General features: G+C 39.6%; 2 protein-coding genes across 2 annotated transcripts in view; one reads left to right on the forward strand and one right to left on the reverse strand.

Annotated features, from left to right (window-relative positions):
• LOC129699589 (neuroblast differentiation-associated protein AHNAK-like) overlaps nt 1-8,886 on the forward strand; it is a 28,251-nt gene extending 19,365 nt beyond the window's left edge. The window contains exon 6 of the mRNA XM_055639530.1: nt 1,042-8,886. Within this exon, the coding sequence (XP_055495505.1) occupies nt 1,042-7,226 (6,185 nt within the window). The 3' untranslated portion in view covers nt 7,227-8,886. The remainder of the gene's footprint in view (nt 1-1,041) is intronic.
• Nucleotides 8,887-9,362: 476 nt separating this feature from the next.
• The window catches only part of edaradd (EDAR-associated death domain), a 32,603-nt gene continuing 23,907 nt past the window's right edge, over nt 9,363-18,058 (reverse strand). Inside the window, 3 exon segments of the mRNA XM_055639536.1 lie at nt 9,363-10,104; nt 12,476-12,527; nt 17,881-17,960. Of these exon segments, the coding sequence (XP_055495511.1) occupies nt 9,674-10,104; nt 12,476-12,527; nt 17,881-17,960 (563 nt within the window). The 3' untranslated portion in view covers nt 9,363-9,673.

Raw genomic sequence — 18,058 nt, forward strand, 5'->3', positions numbered from 1 at the left:
AACCATAGCTGATCTGCGCACGGTGGCGCAACGGTAGTGTTGCTGCCTTCCAGCGAATGCAGCGCAGGAAGCCCGGGTTTGATCCCGACTACGGGTGCTGTCTGTACGGTGTTTGTACGATCTGCCCGTGACTTGCGTGGGTTTTCTCAGAGATCTTCAGTTTACTCCCACACTCCAAAGATGTACAGGTAAGTAGGTTAATTGGCTTGGTAAATGTAAAAATTGTCCCTAATGGGAATAGGAAAGTGTTAATGTGCGGGGATCATTGGTCGGCTCCGAAAGGACCTGTTTCTGCGCTGTATCTCTAAACTAAACTAAACTATTGATCACATAGAAATTCAGGAATGTAAAAATTGTCTACCCATTCAAATGTAGGATCAAGGGAACATGTAGAACTTCAATACCACACTGAAAGTGACTAGCTAATTTATGAGTTCCAATGTTTAAGAGCATGTAAAAAGTCATAAACACAACAGCTATTGATAAGATGGGCCTAAGGTATATGTAGCAATTAATACTCGAGATGTCGAACAATGAAATATCAGTATACCATCTTCCCATTAAAAAAAATTTGTATTAGCGGGATGATTTATAAGGGAAGTAATCTGGACCCATATAATGTGATTATGCGAGGGATTAACTACTCTACAAAGCTGCATTCTTCACCATCCAGCAGACAGCTTAGGGAACATGATCATCAAGATCTTAGTTGTTGCATAAATACACCGATATTAAATAGTTCCAAAATTAAATGTTCCCCTACAAATAAGATTGTGCCTAATCGTTATTTTCAGCAGAAGGTGCAATTTGAAGGTTCTAAATTTAACGTCAGGATAAAATGAACACCAAATTAGATACAGTACAAATATCTAATGGCTGGTCCTTAGCTGCAGGTGATACAGCAGAGAAATTGTATCATTTAAATAACCATGGGTGGGCAAATTGCAAAATAATGGTTTAGAACATGTTTTAACTGCGAAATAAAGCCATAATATTAAAAATGCTCTTCATTAACATGATAAAAAAATGTTTCCATTTCAGATGTCGGCCTCGATTTATCGTCACCAAATATAGATCTTGAAGCTCCAAACTTTCAAACTTCAAACATTGATGTAAGTGCTCCGAAGGTTCGTGCAGAAGGAATAAGGATCCCAAAATTTAAAAAACCTGCTTTTTCACTCACTGGAAATGATCCAAAAGGGCCTGAACTAGATTTGTCTATACCAGGGGTGAAGACAGATATAAAGACTCCTGATATGGACCTCAATGGAGGAGTAGATCTCCCTGATGCAACGGGGAATTGGAAAATGCCAAAAATGCCCTCCTTTGGATTCTCTAAACCCAAAGGACCAGATGTGGATTTTAATGGTTCATTAAAAGCACCCGGTGTTGATGTGTCAGGTCCAGATCTTAAGGGGAATTTTGAATCTCCAAATGTTGACTTGAAACTTCCAAAAGGAGATATAGATGCAAGCTTGCCAGATGCCAAATTTAAAATGCCAAAATTTAGTAAGCCAAGCACAAATATGTCCATTCCAGACACCAGCCTGAACTTAAAAGCACCGACAGTGACGGGCGATTTTGATGCAAAACTGAAGAAACCCAACTTAGACATTTCTGGAATTAAGGGACCTGATATGAACTTAGGCGGTAATCTTAAAATTCCGGATGCTGATATTTCATCTCCTGACCTTAACGCGGGATTCGGATCTGCTGGAATAGGTTTTAAAAAGCCCAAAATCAATGCAGCTTACGATATGCCTGACATGAACCTTGATGTTCCTGAGGTAAATCTGAAAGGCAAAGGCATAAAGAAACCTTCACTCAATATGTCTGCAGGAAAGCTTTCAGCTCCAGATGTGGACCTCAACCTGTCAGCACCAAATGTGGACCTTGCTTCCCCAAAATTACAAGGAGATTTCAAAGGGCCAAAAATTGACATTAATGCTCCAAAGGTGGATGGCATTGACACAGAAGGAAAATTTAAGTTACCAAAATTTAAAAAGCCTAATTTTTCACTTTCCGGAAATAAACCAAAAGGGCCTGATCTGGATGTATCTGTGCCAAATGTAAAGGCTGATATAAAGACTCCTGATGTGGACCTTGACGGAGGAGTAGATCTCCCTGAAGCAAAGGGGAAATGGAAAATGCCGAACTTCCATCTGCCCTCCTTTGGATCATCTGGACCCAAGGGACCAGATGTGGATTTTAATGGTTCATTAAAAGCACCCGGTGTTGATGTGTCAGGTCCAGATCTTAAGGGGAATTTCGAATCTCCAAATGTTGACTTGAAACTTCCAAAAGGAGATATAGATGCAAGCTTGCCAGATGCCAAATTTAAAATGCCAAAATTTAGTAAGCCAAGCACAAATATGTCCATTCCAGACACCAGCCTGAACTTAAAAGCACCGACAGTGACGGGCGATTTTGATGCAAAACTGAAGAAACCCAACTTAGACATTTCTGGAATTAAGGGACCTGATATGAACTTAGGCGGTAATCTTAAAATTCCGGATGCTGATATTTCATCTCCTGACCTTAACGCGGGATTCGGATCTGCTGGACTAGGTTTTAAAAAGCCCAAAATTAATGCAGCTTACGATATGCCTGACATGAAGCTTGATGTTCCTGAGGTAAATCTGAAAGGCAAAGGCATAAAGAAACCTTCACTCAATATGTCTGCAGGAAAGATTTCAGCTCCAGATGTGGACCTCAACCTGTCAGCACCCAATGTGGACCTTGCTTCCCCAAAATTACAAGGAGATTTCAAAGGGCCAAAAATTGACATTAATGCTCCAAAGGTGGATGGTATTGACACAGAAGGAAAATTTAAGTTCCCGAAATTTAAAAAGCCTAATTTTTCACTTTCCGGAAATAAACCAAAAGGGCCTGAACTGGATGTATCTGTGCCAAATGTAAAGGCTGATATAAAGACTCCTGATGTGGACCTTGACGGAGGAGTAGATCTCCCCGAGGCAAAGGGGAAATGGAAAATGCCGAACTTCCATCTGCCCTCCTTTGGATCATCTGGACCCAAGGGACCAGATGTGGATTTTGATGGTTCATTAAAAGCACCCGGTGGTCAGATAGATCTTTCTGCTCCTGACATTAAGGGGGATATCAAAGGTCCCAGCCTCGATCTCAAAGGCCCAAATATGGACATCAATGCTCCAAGAGTTAATATGCCTGATGCAAATGGAACATTAAAAATGCCAAATATAAAGATGCCTCCATTTGGATTTTCTGGACCCAAAGGACCAGGTGTGGATTTTGATGGTTCAGTAAAAGCACCTGGTGTTGATGTGTCAAGTCCAAATATTAAGGGAAATTTTCAATCTCCAGATATTGATTTGAAACTTCCAAAAGGGGAATTAGATGCAAACTTGCCAGATGCAGAACTTAATGGAGGAAAGTTTAAGTTACCAGGAGTAAAATGGCCTGCCAATAAATTGTCATTGTCCGGTCCTGATAATGGACTGAAGCTACCAAAAGGTCAAGTAGATCTTTCTGCTCCAAACCTTACGGGAGATATCAAAGGTCCGAGCCTCGGTCTCAAAGGACCAAATGTTGACCTTAATGCTCCGAGTGTTGGCATTCCTGATGCAAAGACAAAGTTTAAAATGCCAAGTTCACCTATGACTTCCTTTGGTATGTCAGGACCAAAAGCCCCTGATCTGAATGTTGATGGTTCTGTGAAACCCCCTGGTATTGACTTGTCGGCTCCAAATATTAAAGGAAATTTTGAATCTTCAGATGTGGACATAAAACTTCCAAAGGGCGACCTTGATATCAACATGCCCTATGGTGACATTAAGAAACCAAAATTTATAATGCCAAAATTTAACATGCCAAGCACAAATATGTCCGTTCCAGACACCAGCCTGAACTTAAAAGCACCGACAGTGACAAGCGATTTTGATGCAAAACTGAAGAAACCCAACTTAGACATTTCTGGAATTAAGGGACCTGATATGAACTTAGGCGGTAATCTTAAAATTCCGGATGCTGATATTTCATCTCCTGACCTTAAAGCGGGATTCGGATCTGCTGGAATAGGTTTTCAAAAGCCCAAAATCAAAGCAGATTACGATATGCCTGACATGAATCTTGATGTTCCTGACGTAAAACTGAAAGGCAAAAGCATAAAGAAACCTTCACTCAACATGTCTGCAGGAAAGATTTCAGTTCCTGATGGGAACCTAAACTTAGCAGCTCCAAATGTAGACCTCGCTGCCCCAAAATTACAAGGCGATTTCAAAGGGCCAAACATTGATATAAAATCTCCAAAGATCGATGCAGAAGGAAAATTTAAGTTCCCAAAATTTAAAAAACCTAATTTTACCCTCAACAGAAAGAAACCTAAACTAGACGTGTCTGTGCCAAATGTAAAGGCAGATATAAAGTCTCCTGATGTGGACCTTGACGGAGGAGTAGATCTCCCTGAAGCAAAGGGGAAATGGAAAGCGCCAAACTTACATCTGCCCTCCTTTGGAGGATTTGGATCCAAAGGACCAGATGGGGATTTTGATGGTTCATTTAAAGCACCCGGTGTTGATGTGTCAGCCCCAAATCTTAAGGGGAATTTTGAATCTCCAGATATTGATTTGAAACTTCCAAAAGGAGAATTAGATACAAACTTGCCAGATGCAGAACTTAATGGAGGAAAGTTTAAGTTGCCAGGTGTAAAGTGGCCACATAATAAACTGTCATTATCAGGTCCTGATAAAGATCTGAAGCTACCAAAAGGTCAGATAGATCTTTCTGCTCCTGACATCCGGGGGGGCATCAAAGGTCCCAGCCTCGATGTCAAAGGCCCAAATATTGACCACAATGCTCCAAGTATTGACGTTCCTGATGCAAAGGCAAGGTTCAAAATGCCAAATTTACATATGCCTTCCTTTGGTCTGGCAGGACCAAAAGCACCAGGGCTGGATGGTTCTGTGAACGTCCCCGATATTGACGTGTCAGGTCCAAAGATTAAAGGGAATTTTGAGTCCCCAAATGTTGACCTAAATACTCCAAAGGGGGACCTTGATATCAACATGCCCAGTGCAGAAATTAGGAAACCAAAATTTACAATGCCTAACTTTAGCATGCCAAGTGCAAACTTGTCAACTCCAGGCACCAGCTTGAATTTAAAAGCACCAGGGGTGACAGGTGATTTTGATGCAAAATTGAATAAACCTAACTTAGACATTCCTAGAATTAAGGGACCTGATATGAACTTTGGTGGTAATCTTAAAATTCCGGATCCTGACGTTAAAGCGGGATTCGGAACTGCTGGAATAGATTTTAAAAAGCCCAAAATCAATGCAGATTACGATATGCCTGACATGAACCTTGAAGTCCCTGACGTCAAACTGAAAGGCAAAGGCATAAAGAAACCTTCACTCAACATGTCTGCAGGAAAGATTTCAGCTCCAGATGTGGACCTAAACTTAGCAGCACCAAATGTGGACCTTGCTTCCCCAAAATTACAAGGTGATTTCAAAGGGCCAAACATTGACTTAAATGCTCCGAAGGTGGATGGCATTGGTGCAGACGGAAATTTTAAGCTCCCAAAATTTAAAAAACCTACTTTTTCACTATCTGGAAATAAACCAAAAGTGCCTGATTTGAATCTGTCTGTGCCAGATGTGAAGGCAGATATAAATACTCCTGATATGGACCTTAATGGAGGAGTGGATCTCCCGGAAGCAAAGGGGAAATGGAAAATGCCGAAGTTGCATCTGCCCTCCTTTGGATCATCTGGACCCAAAGGACCAGATGTGGATTTTGATGGCTCAATAAAAACTCCTGGTATTGATGTGTCAGCTCCAAATCTTAATGGGAATTTTGACTCTCCAGATGTTGACTTGAAATTTCCAAAGGGAAAAATTGATGCAAACTTGCCAGAAACAGAACTTACAGGAGGGAAGTTTAAGTTACCAGGAGTAAATTGGCCAAGTAATAAATTGTCATTGTCAGGTCCTGAAAAAGAATTGAACCTACCAAAAGGTCAGGTAGATTTTTCTGCTCCTGACATTAAGGGGGATATTAAAGGTCCCGGTCTCGATCTCAAAGGCCCAAATATGGACATCAATGCTCCAAGTGTTAATATGCCTGATGCAAATGGAAAATTCAAAATGCCAAATTTAACGATGCCTTCATTTGGGTTTTCTGGACCCAAAGGACCAGGTGTGGATTTTGATGGTTCAGTAAAAGCACCCAGTGTTGATGTGTCAGCTCCAAATCTTGAGGGGAATTTTGAATCTCCAAATGTTGATTTGAAACTTCCAAAGGGAAAAATTGATGCAAATTTGCCAGAAGCAGAACTTAAAGGAGGGAAGTTTAAGTTACCAGGAGTAAATTGGCCAGGTAATAAATTGCCATTGTCAGGACCTGATAATGGAATGAACCTACCGAACGGTCAGGTAGATCTTTCTGGTCCTGACATTCAAGGAGATATCAGAGGTCCCAGCATTGACATGAAAACACCACATTTGAGTGTTTCTGAACCAAAATCGAAGTTTCAAATGCCAAAGGTCGAATTGCCTTCCATCCGAATGTCTGGACCTAAAACACCAGATCTGGGTGTTAATTCTTCAGTAAAAATGCCTAGCGTTGATGTGGCAGGTCCTTCTATTAAGGGGAATTATAAATCCCCTGACTTTGGGATCGATGTTCCTAATGTGTCTCCGGGAAATGTGGACCTCAATCTACCAACAGGAAATATAAAAGGAGGTGCAGGTATTGACATGTCTGGATTAAACAAAAGAAACATGCAGGGTGCAAACATAGGTGTTAAAGATACAAATTTCAGTGTTAGTTCTCCAAATCTGAATGGCGAATTTCGTGAAGTTGGTGTTGACGTGAGCTCCCCAAATCCTTCTGCTCAACTGTATTCTCCCAAATTAAAAGCAAGCACAGATGAAAATATCAACATGCCGAATAATTTTTCAAGAGAAACATTTAAATTAAGATCATCCTCTGCATCTGATCTAGATGATGTAACTGCACAAGGAAAATACAATACCAATTTACAACCAAGAACATCTAGTTCTATAAATGTCAATGATCCCTCCGTGAGTAAAAAAAATAAGTTCAATTTGTCAAAATTATTCAATTTTAATCATAAATCAAAGGGATCAGTTGATTTCACAAAGGCTCAGACAGCAACATCACCTGGAACATTTAAATCAAACTCTCTATTCCCACAGGTTGAGTTTGCTGTGTCTAAAGATTAACGATAAATTGCATTTGCTGCTATTAAGACATGATTTATTCCAGCAACTGATATACAATTCTCCTAAATTAGCCTCAATAAATATAAATAATCATTGGTGTATTTCTACAATAACATTTTATTTGGCCTTATTTAGTAAAAACAAAAAGAATATTAAATTCAAAATGGCTGGCCCAAGGCAGTAAATTGGGCTACTCTGGAATACTATATTTTTATGGATACACATTTAAAGACATTTAAGATTGTCGAGGCTAGTAGACCTGCTTCCCCACTGCAAAAATAAGTCCGGGTTCAAACCTGACCTTCACTGCTGACTGTGTAGACTTTGCAAGTTCCCCCTGTGACCACGCAGGTTTCCTCCAGGGGCTCAGGTTTCCTCCCACATCCAAAGACGTGTAGGTTGGGTAGATCGATTGGTCCTTTTATATTTTCCCCAGAGTGTAGGTGAGCGAGTTGATGGGAATGTGCAAGAATAAAAGAAATAGGATTAATGTAGGATTGGTGTAAATGCATGTTCTGTGATTAGTGTGTACTCTGTAGGTCAAGGCATCTCATTCCATGCTGACTAATTCTATAACTATTTCTAGCCTTTTGATGGTTTGTCGTGTGGGACTCACATGAAAGGATGTTTACTTAATGAACCTAAATGTAAAGTTAACAACCTGAAGAAATAGGTAGACAATCTACATCGGTGAGACCAAGTGTAGGCTTGCCGATCGTTTCGCCGAACACCTCCGCTCGGTCCGCATTAACCAACTTGATCTCCCTGTGGCTCAGCACTTCAACTCCCCCTCCCATTCCGAATCCGACCTTTCTGTCCTGGGCCTCCTCCATGGCCAGAGTGAACACCACCGGAAATTGGAGGAGCACTTCATATTCCGCTTGGGCAGTTTACACCCCAACGGCATGAACATTGACTTCTCTAATTTCCAGTAGCCCTTATTGTCTCCTCCTCTTCTCAGCTCCCCCTCAGCCCTCTGGCTCCTTCTCTTCCCTTCTTCTTCCCCCCCCCCCCACCCTACATCAGTCTGAAGCAGGGTTCCCTATTTCCTAAAACCTAAATTGGCAAAACATTCAACTCAATTCTGATCTTCTTTGAAAGTGGCATCTCTAACTAGGAACCTGATTTCAACTTTCATATTCATAAAATCTTCCAAGTTATTTCATTATCATGACTCAAGAATCCAAAATTATACGCCTCATATTTAATTGTCATCTTTGAATAAAGCTTCACTTCAAACTTACATGTAATGGAAATGTTCATACCAGGTAGTAATACATAGGGATAAGCTAAAGATATTTACTTAAAATAGATGTATATATTTATAGATCAGGATTGTACAGGGTTTTCTTAATTCTTCAATATCAAATTCAATGTATAAAATAGTTTCTTTGAAATTTGAATGTAAATTTGAAATATTGTGATTCTTGAATAGTCAAGCCTATGTATTAAATGTTATTGTTTTATTCTAACATAAAAGACTCCTGTTTTATTGAAGGAACCACGTTACAAGGATATTTATGGGAATATATTAACTCTGTATTGGGATAATTTGCTTGAAATTGGATCTTTGATTATCATATTTTGTAATAGTTTTAATATGATGACTGCACTTTACCTGTACATTCTTATGTGGATAATATAATGCTTTCTTCTTCAACATTTGTTCTGCCTCATTGATTTACGATTTCACATAAATGTTTCTGAAAATATGAGTTGCGATATGTTTCCTAAACCAACCAGGTGATTCATGATAACTAAAAATTGAAAGTATTGAAGGGCTACTACACATTACGGAGTTCTGCTATACTTTTTGCAACGAGTACACAGAATCTTCGCAACCATCCTGCTTTCAGTGAATTCAGATGTAAAATGTGTAGATGTATCAAGAATCCCTCTGATGGCTTTTAACTTTGTGTTAACGAATTGTCTTGATGCACTCCAAAATCACTATGCATTGATGCAAAATACAAGCAAATATTTACTCCCAGTCTTTTACATTACAGTTTGAAACGAGCAGCAAAACAAAGTTATAACTGGAAAAATAATACTTGAATCTATTAAGATTTAAAAATATTCCTAAAGTTTCTAAGACCCGAACAAACAAATACATTCAGTCTTACCACAAATTCAGTAGGTTTGGATTGTCCTGATGTTTCCAATTTAAAATGAGCTACATTTTTTAACAGGCATAGAATAGAAAGGCAGAGGAATAAATAGACACACAAGTTATCACAATTCTTTCAGCTTTCCTATTGCTTCCTATTACTTTATATATTTCCTTTAAATGTTTAGCACTGGACAGTAAAGAGTAAACACCAAGACATCTAAGCTCGATCTCTAAGTGTTTGACACAAAATGACAGAAGAAAAAATGGATCTTTCCCGAAGTAAAATGATTACAACAGGAAATTATGAATATACATTCTGAACTTCTTTTAACTTTGTTTATTTTGAATGCCACTGTTTAGGCCACTCTTTCTCTACCCACGCTTCCAGCACTTTCAGAATATCCACCCTTTTGTAAAACTTGCACAGGTCAATTAGCTGTGCTACAGTTCGGTCACTGTTCTTCAGCAAAAACTCTAAGGTTGGACTTTGCTGTTTCTGTTCCAAAAAGCAGAGTTCGTCATAGGTCATGCCCCATTTGCTGGCAAAGTTCCTCCAGTTTTTGATGGTTGGGTGCAGTGGATCCAGCTTTAACCTCAGTGTGTACAACAGATCTTCATCGTTCATCATGTCACCAATGCAAGGAGATGGAGTGATGCATGTTGAAGTTAACAATGACTTTCTGCATGTGGTTTCTAAACAATATGCGCATGAATTAATGTTTTTTTCGCATCTGCAAATGAGAAGTGGAGAATAGGTTTAAGAAACTGCTCATCACTTAACATTTCTTTGCATTTATCACTGAAAATGCCATATTTGAAATAACATTCCAAGGCTCTGCTGGAAAATGTACACATAGTCATTCACTAAAAGTTTAAATGTGATGGGTTTCTGCCACTACTACCCTTTGATGCAGTGAATTTCAGATCCATATCATTCACCAGATGGACAAAGTTTTCTTTCGCTCTGCTCAAGCCTTATCCAATCATTCCTCATAGCTACAATTTACTAGATCTGGCAACACCTTCCTAAATCTTCCAAAATAGAGCAATCATTCCAGTAAAATCACATCTATCTTGTAATAAATACAGTGACCAGAATTATATGCAGTGCTTGAATTGTTGTCTTACAAGTGTTCTTTGCAATTCCTGCATAACCTGCTTGCACTCATATTCCTTGAATATACCTGAAATTGCAGCAGGACTAGATGGAGAGCTTGCCAGGTCTGGATTTTTCCCAAGTTCCTGCCTTTCTTCCCTTAGCCCATATTCCTCAGCAATATCTCATCAATAGATGTGACAAATGCCCTCCTTCCCATAATTCTAAAATATTTCAATATATTTCCATCTATTATACTCTGAAGCAACACACCAAAAAACTATCGGAACAAAGCTTCACTGATTGAGAAGAATGCAAAAATCAATCATACGGAAAGTAAAAATATAATAGAACATGAACAGTACAGCACAGGAACATGACCTACGGCCCACAATGCCAATGCCAAACATGATGACAAGTTAAACTCTGGCTGCACATGATCCATATCCCTCCATTCCCTGCATTTACATGTGTCTATCTAAAAGCCTCTTAAATGCCACTATCGTATCTGCCTCCACCACCACCCATGGCAGCGTGATCCTGGCACTCATCACTCGCGGTGTAAAAGAACTTACCCCACGCATTTTCTTTAAACATTGCTCCTCCCACTTTAAAGCCATACCCTTAGTTCCTTGACATTCCACCCTGGGAAAAAGGTTCTGACTATCTACCTCGTCTATGCCTCTTATCATTTTACATTCTTCTATCAGGATTCCCCTCAACCCCTGATGTTCAAAGAAAACAATCCAAAACAAATCCAACAATCCGAGACCAACATTTTTAGTACTCATCCACCTTTTTGTGACAAGAAAGATGAATGAGTCAGAATGTTTCATCAGTGGCAACAATAGTAACCAAAATTCTAGATCTGATTATTCCCACCCCACGATAAACCAAAATGCATCACTTGCTTCGTAGACCAATTGCAATCCTGGAATTTTCCGTGAACACGAACATTACTAGCTTTCAAGAGCCTCGGGCCAATAGACAATAGACAATAGGTGCAGGAGTAGGCCATTCGGCCTTTCTAGTCAGCCGTTCAATGTGATCATGGCTGATCATCCCCAATCAGTACCCCGTTCCTGCCTTCTCCCCATATCCCCTATGTGATCATGGTTGATCATCCGCAAGTTACGCAAGACTTCATCATGGCTTCTATTTGGTGCATGGAGGTCTGACATTGAGAGGAGTATGGATAACTGCATGAAATCAGTGGGTGACCTTGTATGTGCTACCAATGCTAGGGTATACACACCTTTGGCTATTGAAGAATGAAAGCTCTTGGGGAGCAGATATAAAAAGATCCCAGGAACATCAGTATTTATTGCTATTGCCCGTGAGAATCTAGAGTCACTGATCAAGGGAGAAGATCGCTGCAGAGATCCAGAACTTCAGTTTTCTGAGAACACACCTTCCAGCTGCCTTATTTGTGGGTGACTCAAAGTATCAACTCAAAAGCAGTGTGCGGGGGTTTCATCAGCTATGCTTATAGTCAGCAGCATGCAAAGAAATCCTAGAAATAATTCATCAAATTTATAAAGGGAATAAGACTCAATCTATGGTTCTAGATAGTTTCCCCGAATTTCCGATCCAGAGAAAGATGCAGAAAAGTAATGCAAGCTACCTAAGGATTAGTACCTAAAAATAAAAGATCAAAAAACTGAGACTGCAGTATAAATGGCTGGTTTAAACAAAACTGTGTGTATACTTTTCGTGCAATATTTGTCAAAGTATCAAACTTCTGAACGGTCCTTCCTCATTGCGGACAATTGACTTGTTTTGAGAAATACACTACAATTCTGAGCACCTATATTCTGCACTCTGGTATTTTAATCTCCAATCTAACTTTTGTCCTTATGTTTGGGTTGATTTTATTCCTTATCGTATTATCTGATTTGATTAGAAAGCACACAAAACAAAGCTTTTCAATGTACGATTCCATATACACCTAAATTACAATTGATCATGTAGCATTTTACTTCAATCCAAATAAAAATAGATTTTATGGTCATGACGTGGAATGATAGAAATGGTTCATTTTACCTTCTTCTGATAAACAATTTCCTTCAATGTGTTGACTCTCGTTATCTCCTGGCTGCATGAAATTACACAACAAAGGAGTTAGTATTATGTTCTTAAACTTGCAATATTTATTTGTAGTTTGGAGAAGAATAGTTAAACATGAAATACAAAAGCATGGTTTCACATGCATGCTTTCAACATGCTTGCGATGATATCAGACCAGCCGTACTTTATTGATATACAAGATCCAATGCATCCAAATCACTGCAAACAAACAGTCAACTCTGATTAAACCTTAAAAAATGCAATGGCCATTTCCAATAATGCCCTGGGTTTACTGGGGATTCCTTCATGCTGTTCAAGTCAACCTAAATAAATACTGTACAATGTATACAAAAAGATGTGGATGCCTTCAATTGCTTCTTATAACTTTTTTACTCTTCAACCTATTCCACAAGCAACCTCATTTCAATCACTTTCACCTCAAATTCAACATATTATTGGCTGAAAAGTTATTTTGTGCAGCACTCAAAGACTGACTGTACAAATGACAACTAAATTAATATTTTTCAAGGGGGACATTTTTGAATGAACTAACACCACATATTAATAACACATAGACGTTTTGGTGCATGCATTTTGCTTATGCAGTGGAGTTTTTCTGAGTTGCACAAAGCCAAACGTTGGATTTTGATAAGATTTTCAACCACACATGTCTGAATGCAGTTTCTAATCGCATTGAATGCCAATGTGCAAATGAAAGGATCAGACCTTCAGTGATTGGCATAGTGCCGCACAACCTCCTGCCAAACAAACCTCAACATGATTGAGCCAAATGTTGATCCGATCAATCACAAGCCCTTACATTCCCAGTTAAAACGAATCATCATAAATGTCATCAAAAAACACCATACAAAGCAAAATAGTTCGTTCTTCATCAAAGTAGAATTAAGTAGAATAAAATTTAAATAAAATTAAATAGAAAGAAATAAAGAAACAAGTCTGCACCGACCAGTGATCTTCGCACACCATCCCTATCCTACAGTTTAAGAAGAACAGTTTAAGTTGACCACAGTTTAAGCCATTTAGAACAAAGACGAGGAAACGCTTTTTCTCACAGACAGTTGTTGAGTCTGTGGAAGGCCTCAGACTGGTGGAGGCCGGTTCTCTGGATACTTTCAAGAGAGAGCTAGATAGGGCTCTTAAAGATAGCGGGAGTCAGGGGATATGGGGAGAAGGTAGGAACAGCGTACTGATTGGGGATGATCAGCCATGATCACATTAAATGGCGGTGCTTGCATACTCCTGCACCTATTGTCTATGTCTACACACACAAGAGACAATTTACAATTTTAGCAAGCCAATTAACCTATGAACCTGTACGTCTTTGAATCCAGAACACCTAGAGAAAACCCACGCAGTTCACGTATAAACCCCATACAGACAGCACCCGTAGTCATGATCAAATCTGGGTGCCTGCCACTGTAAGGCAATTCTACCACTACGCCAACATGCCACCCCCGTGTGAATGGAAAAGTTGCATTTACAGTATCAAACTGGAAGGTCTCTCACTTTTCTGTTGTAGCTTTTCTTGACTTCTGCAATGTAAGGATTCTGAGGTGTGATTGACTTTTAATTCCACTGTTAGAGCAATGCAAACACTTCAAGTTCAAGTTCAAGTTTGAATTTATTGTCACATGCACCAAAACGTACAGTGATATTTGAGTTACCATACAACCATACAAAGTGAAAAGCAACAAGACACACAGCCACATAAAGTAAAATTTAATATAAACATCCACCACAGCGGAATCCACATTCCTCACTGGGATGGAAGGTAATAAAGTTCAATCATCTTCCTCCTTGTTAATCCTTGTTTGCTACTAGATGTTTGTGCGAGAAAGCTGTTTCTCTGTACATGGTTCCGCAGATACCTGGATAGGTTCCTCTGCTCCTCTGTGATGATATTGCCAACCCCCTTCCAATTATTGAAAGACGTCCTTCAATGAATGGAGGATAACTCCCTGGAAACTGACAGAGAACTGATTGTTTTCTGTGGTGACCCTTTATAAATCAGAGCATTGAGTATAGAAGCTGGGATGGAATGTTAAAATTGTACAAGGCATTGGTGAGACCAAATCTGGAGTATGGTGTACAATTTTGGTCGCCCAATTATAGGAAGGATGTCAACAAAATAGAGAGAGTACAGAGGAGATTTACTAGAATGTTGCCTGGGTTTAAACAACTAAGTTACAGAGAAAGGTTGAATAAGTTAGGTCTTTATTCTCTGGAGCGCAGACGTTTAAGGGGGGACTTGATAGAGGTCTTTAAAATGATGAGAGGGATAGACAGAGTTGATGTGGATCAGCTTTTCCCTTTGAGAATAGGGAAGATTCAAACAAGAGGACATGACTTCAGAATTAAGGGACAGAAGTTTAGGGGTAACATGAGGGGGAACTTCTTTACTCAGAGAGTGGTGGCGGTGTGGAATGAGCTTCCAGTGGAAGTGGTGGAGGCAGGTTCGTTGGTATCATTTAAAAATAAATTGGATAGGCATATGGATGAGAAGGGAATGGAGGGTTATGGTACGAGTGCAGGCAGGTGGGACTAAGGGAAAAAAGTTGTTCGGCACTGACTTGTAGGGCCGAGGTGGCCTGTTTCCGTGCTGTGATTGTTATATGTTATATGTTAAGAAGTATTTTCTAATGTCTGAGCTATGATGAAAAATGTTACTAATTCGATAAATTTGACCTCTAATTCCTGTTTTTCCTGAAACAGGGTGGTGTTACATTCTAACATTGTTGTGGAATTATGTGCTAATAAAGTACGCCATTTGAAAAAATCTGAAGCAGCATTAGGGAGATTGCTGAATGCTATTTTAATGTTAGAAAAGTGGCAAAGACATATTTATGGGCAATGATCTTTTTCTTTGTTGTTTTCCAATTATCTGCTGACATTAATATTAATTCTTAATATATCACAAGAGAGAAATTTTAATTTACCTTCCTTAAACCATTGAACCATTGTTTCGTGTAATTGTAATGGTAATTAATTTATTAGCCAAATATGTAAAAACATTCAAGGATTTGCCATACAGTCATACCAAAAAAGCACCAAGACACTCAGCTACATCAAAATCAACATAAACATCCACCACAGCGGATTGTGACGGAAGGCAATAATGTATTATCTTCTTCTCTCCTTTGCTCCCACGGTTGGGGCAGTCGAACCATCCTCAGTCGGGACCATCAAAGCTCCCACAGCCGGCGATCGAAGCTCCCACGATCAGGGCGGTCGAAGCTTTTGAAGTCGATCGCTAACTCCACGATGTTAAGTCCGCAGGCTCCCCGCGGTTGGAGCTCCCAAAGTCGATCCCTAACAAAGCCAACGCCAGCTCCACCATAAGGAAAAAGTAGCATCTCCATCGAGGAAAGAGATTAAAATAAAGTTTCACCCACCCCCCACATAATACAAAACTAAAACATACATTTAACAGCAGACTAAAAACAACAAAAGAAGAAGACGAGACAGACAGTTGGCGAGGCTGCCATCGTACGGCGCCACCCGGTGGCTGCTTATAAAATAAATGCAGGCATTCCTTGATTTACAAAAGGAATGTTTCATATTCAGGGAAAAATTGTAAAGTGAAAAGCATGATGGTTGATGTGGGCTCAGGTGCAGACGTCAAAGACCGGAGGGCATAGCTTTAAACTGAGATGGACAAAGTTTAAAGGAGATGTGCAGGGCAATTTCTTACTCACATAGGGTGGTGGATGCCTGGAATGTATTGCCAGGGTGGGGATGGAGACAGATACCAAAGTAGCATTTAAGAGGCTTTTGGATAGACACATGGATATGCAGGATTTTTAGGGATATGGATCACCTGCAGGCAGACTAGGATAGTTTAACTTGGCATCATGTTCGGTATGGACATTGTGGACTGAAGTGTCTCTTCCTGTGCTGTACGGTTCATTGTTCTATGTTCAAAAGGAACACTGAGGCTTTGACAAATTCAAAATGGTATAGAAGAGAGTATGAAATGCTAATGAGTGGAAATTGGTACATTATTTATGATAGTGATAAGGGCATACATTCTATGAGGCTGCACAGTGGTGCAACGGCAGAGTTGCTGCTCTACAGCGCCATAAACCGTGGTTCAATCCTGACTTCAGCTGCTGTCTGTACGGAGTTTGTACGTTCTCCATGTGACTGTATGGGTTTTCTTCAGGTGCTCCGGTTTCCTCCCAGACTCCAAAGATGTACATGATTGTAGGTTAATTCGTTTTGGTGAAATTGTAAATTGTTCCTAGTGTGTAAGATAGTGCTAGTATACGGGTGATCACTGGTTGGCATGGATTTGGTGGCTCGAAGGGCCTGTTTCTGCACAGTTTCTCTAAAGTCCTGAAAGTCTAAAGTAAAGTACAATAAAACAGTGGGAGGACATAGAACAAGTGTATGGGTGATTGTGGGTCGGCGTGGACTTGGTGGGCCTGTTTCCACGCAGTATCTCTGAACTAAACCAAGCTAAAAACTAAACATATGATGAGATTGCACTGAATAGATATTACATATTTTATTAAATTATTGCTGATCCATTGGTATTATGCTGGGCAAGCACTTGAAATCCCCTAAATTCCAGAATGTATTTTGTGTAATTTCTGATGTTCAGCTTGGGCCTGAGACCACAATAGATGCTATGCACTGAAGAAGATGAGAAATATGCCAAAAAGAAAGTTGATAAACAGCCGTTAATAAATAAATATTTTTAATGTATGGATTAAGAATAGAAGGGAAAAACATCTGAAAACTAATAGAACTGATTTGCAACTCTCATGTTTCTTCAATATACTGGAGCATATATTAGCAGCAATGATTGCCTAATGGGAAAGCTGCCTTTGGTTGTAATTGGCATGTACCTCAGATGGAAGAATTCACCACAATTCATCAATAACATTCTACAAGAAGTACCACGGGCCATTTGATTTTTCAATCCTCTTAAAGTGGAACCACTTTCTTCCTTAATCATTCCTTACCCCAGGCAGTAGATGGGATTCCCAAAGGCTATTCAATGCAAAGATGAGGAGATGCTTGTCATTCATTTTTCATTTTCTCCTCCTATGACATTGTACACAGATGTGCTGTCAGGTGCACTGCAGGCTGTTCCAGAAAATTGTCAGCACAAGCTGACATTGCCATCTTGTTGCTCATATTACTTTGAAACCACCTTATTTTGATATCTCACTTCAGAGGGTGAAGGAGGTAGTAGTATTGCCTCAAGACCCTTGGGCAGATTGTGGGAAGAAGAGAGAAATGAAAGCATCTTTTCAACATGCTGGCTAAAGTTAGGGCAGAATACTTTGAAACTTAATCTCTACATAAGCTCATAACCAAGGAAAGGAATAAAAAAGAGATAAACTTGTCCCTACCCGTCTTGTCGTCCAAGGCTGTGCAATTAAACGCTCCAGGTTAACTGTTGCTGTATCTTGTACCGGGAGATCTGAAGAACCTGTCAGCAATATTAATTGAGCTTTAATAGATACTGATAGGAGGCAGTATTCAAAAGCTATAATAACCAGTATGAAATATACCAGCCCCACCCCCTCA

The sequence above is a fragment of the Leucoraja erinacea genome, chromosome 8 (genome assembly GCF_028641065.1).
Source record: "Leucoraja erinacea ecotype New England chromosome 8, Leri_hhj_1, whole genome shotgun sequence".
NCBI lineage: Eukaryota > Metazoa > Chordata > Chondrichthyes > Rajiformes > Rajidae > Leucoraja > Leucoraja erinaceus.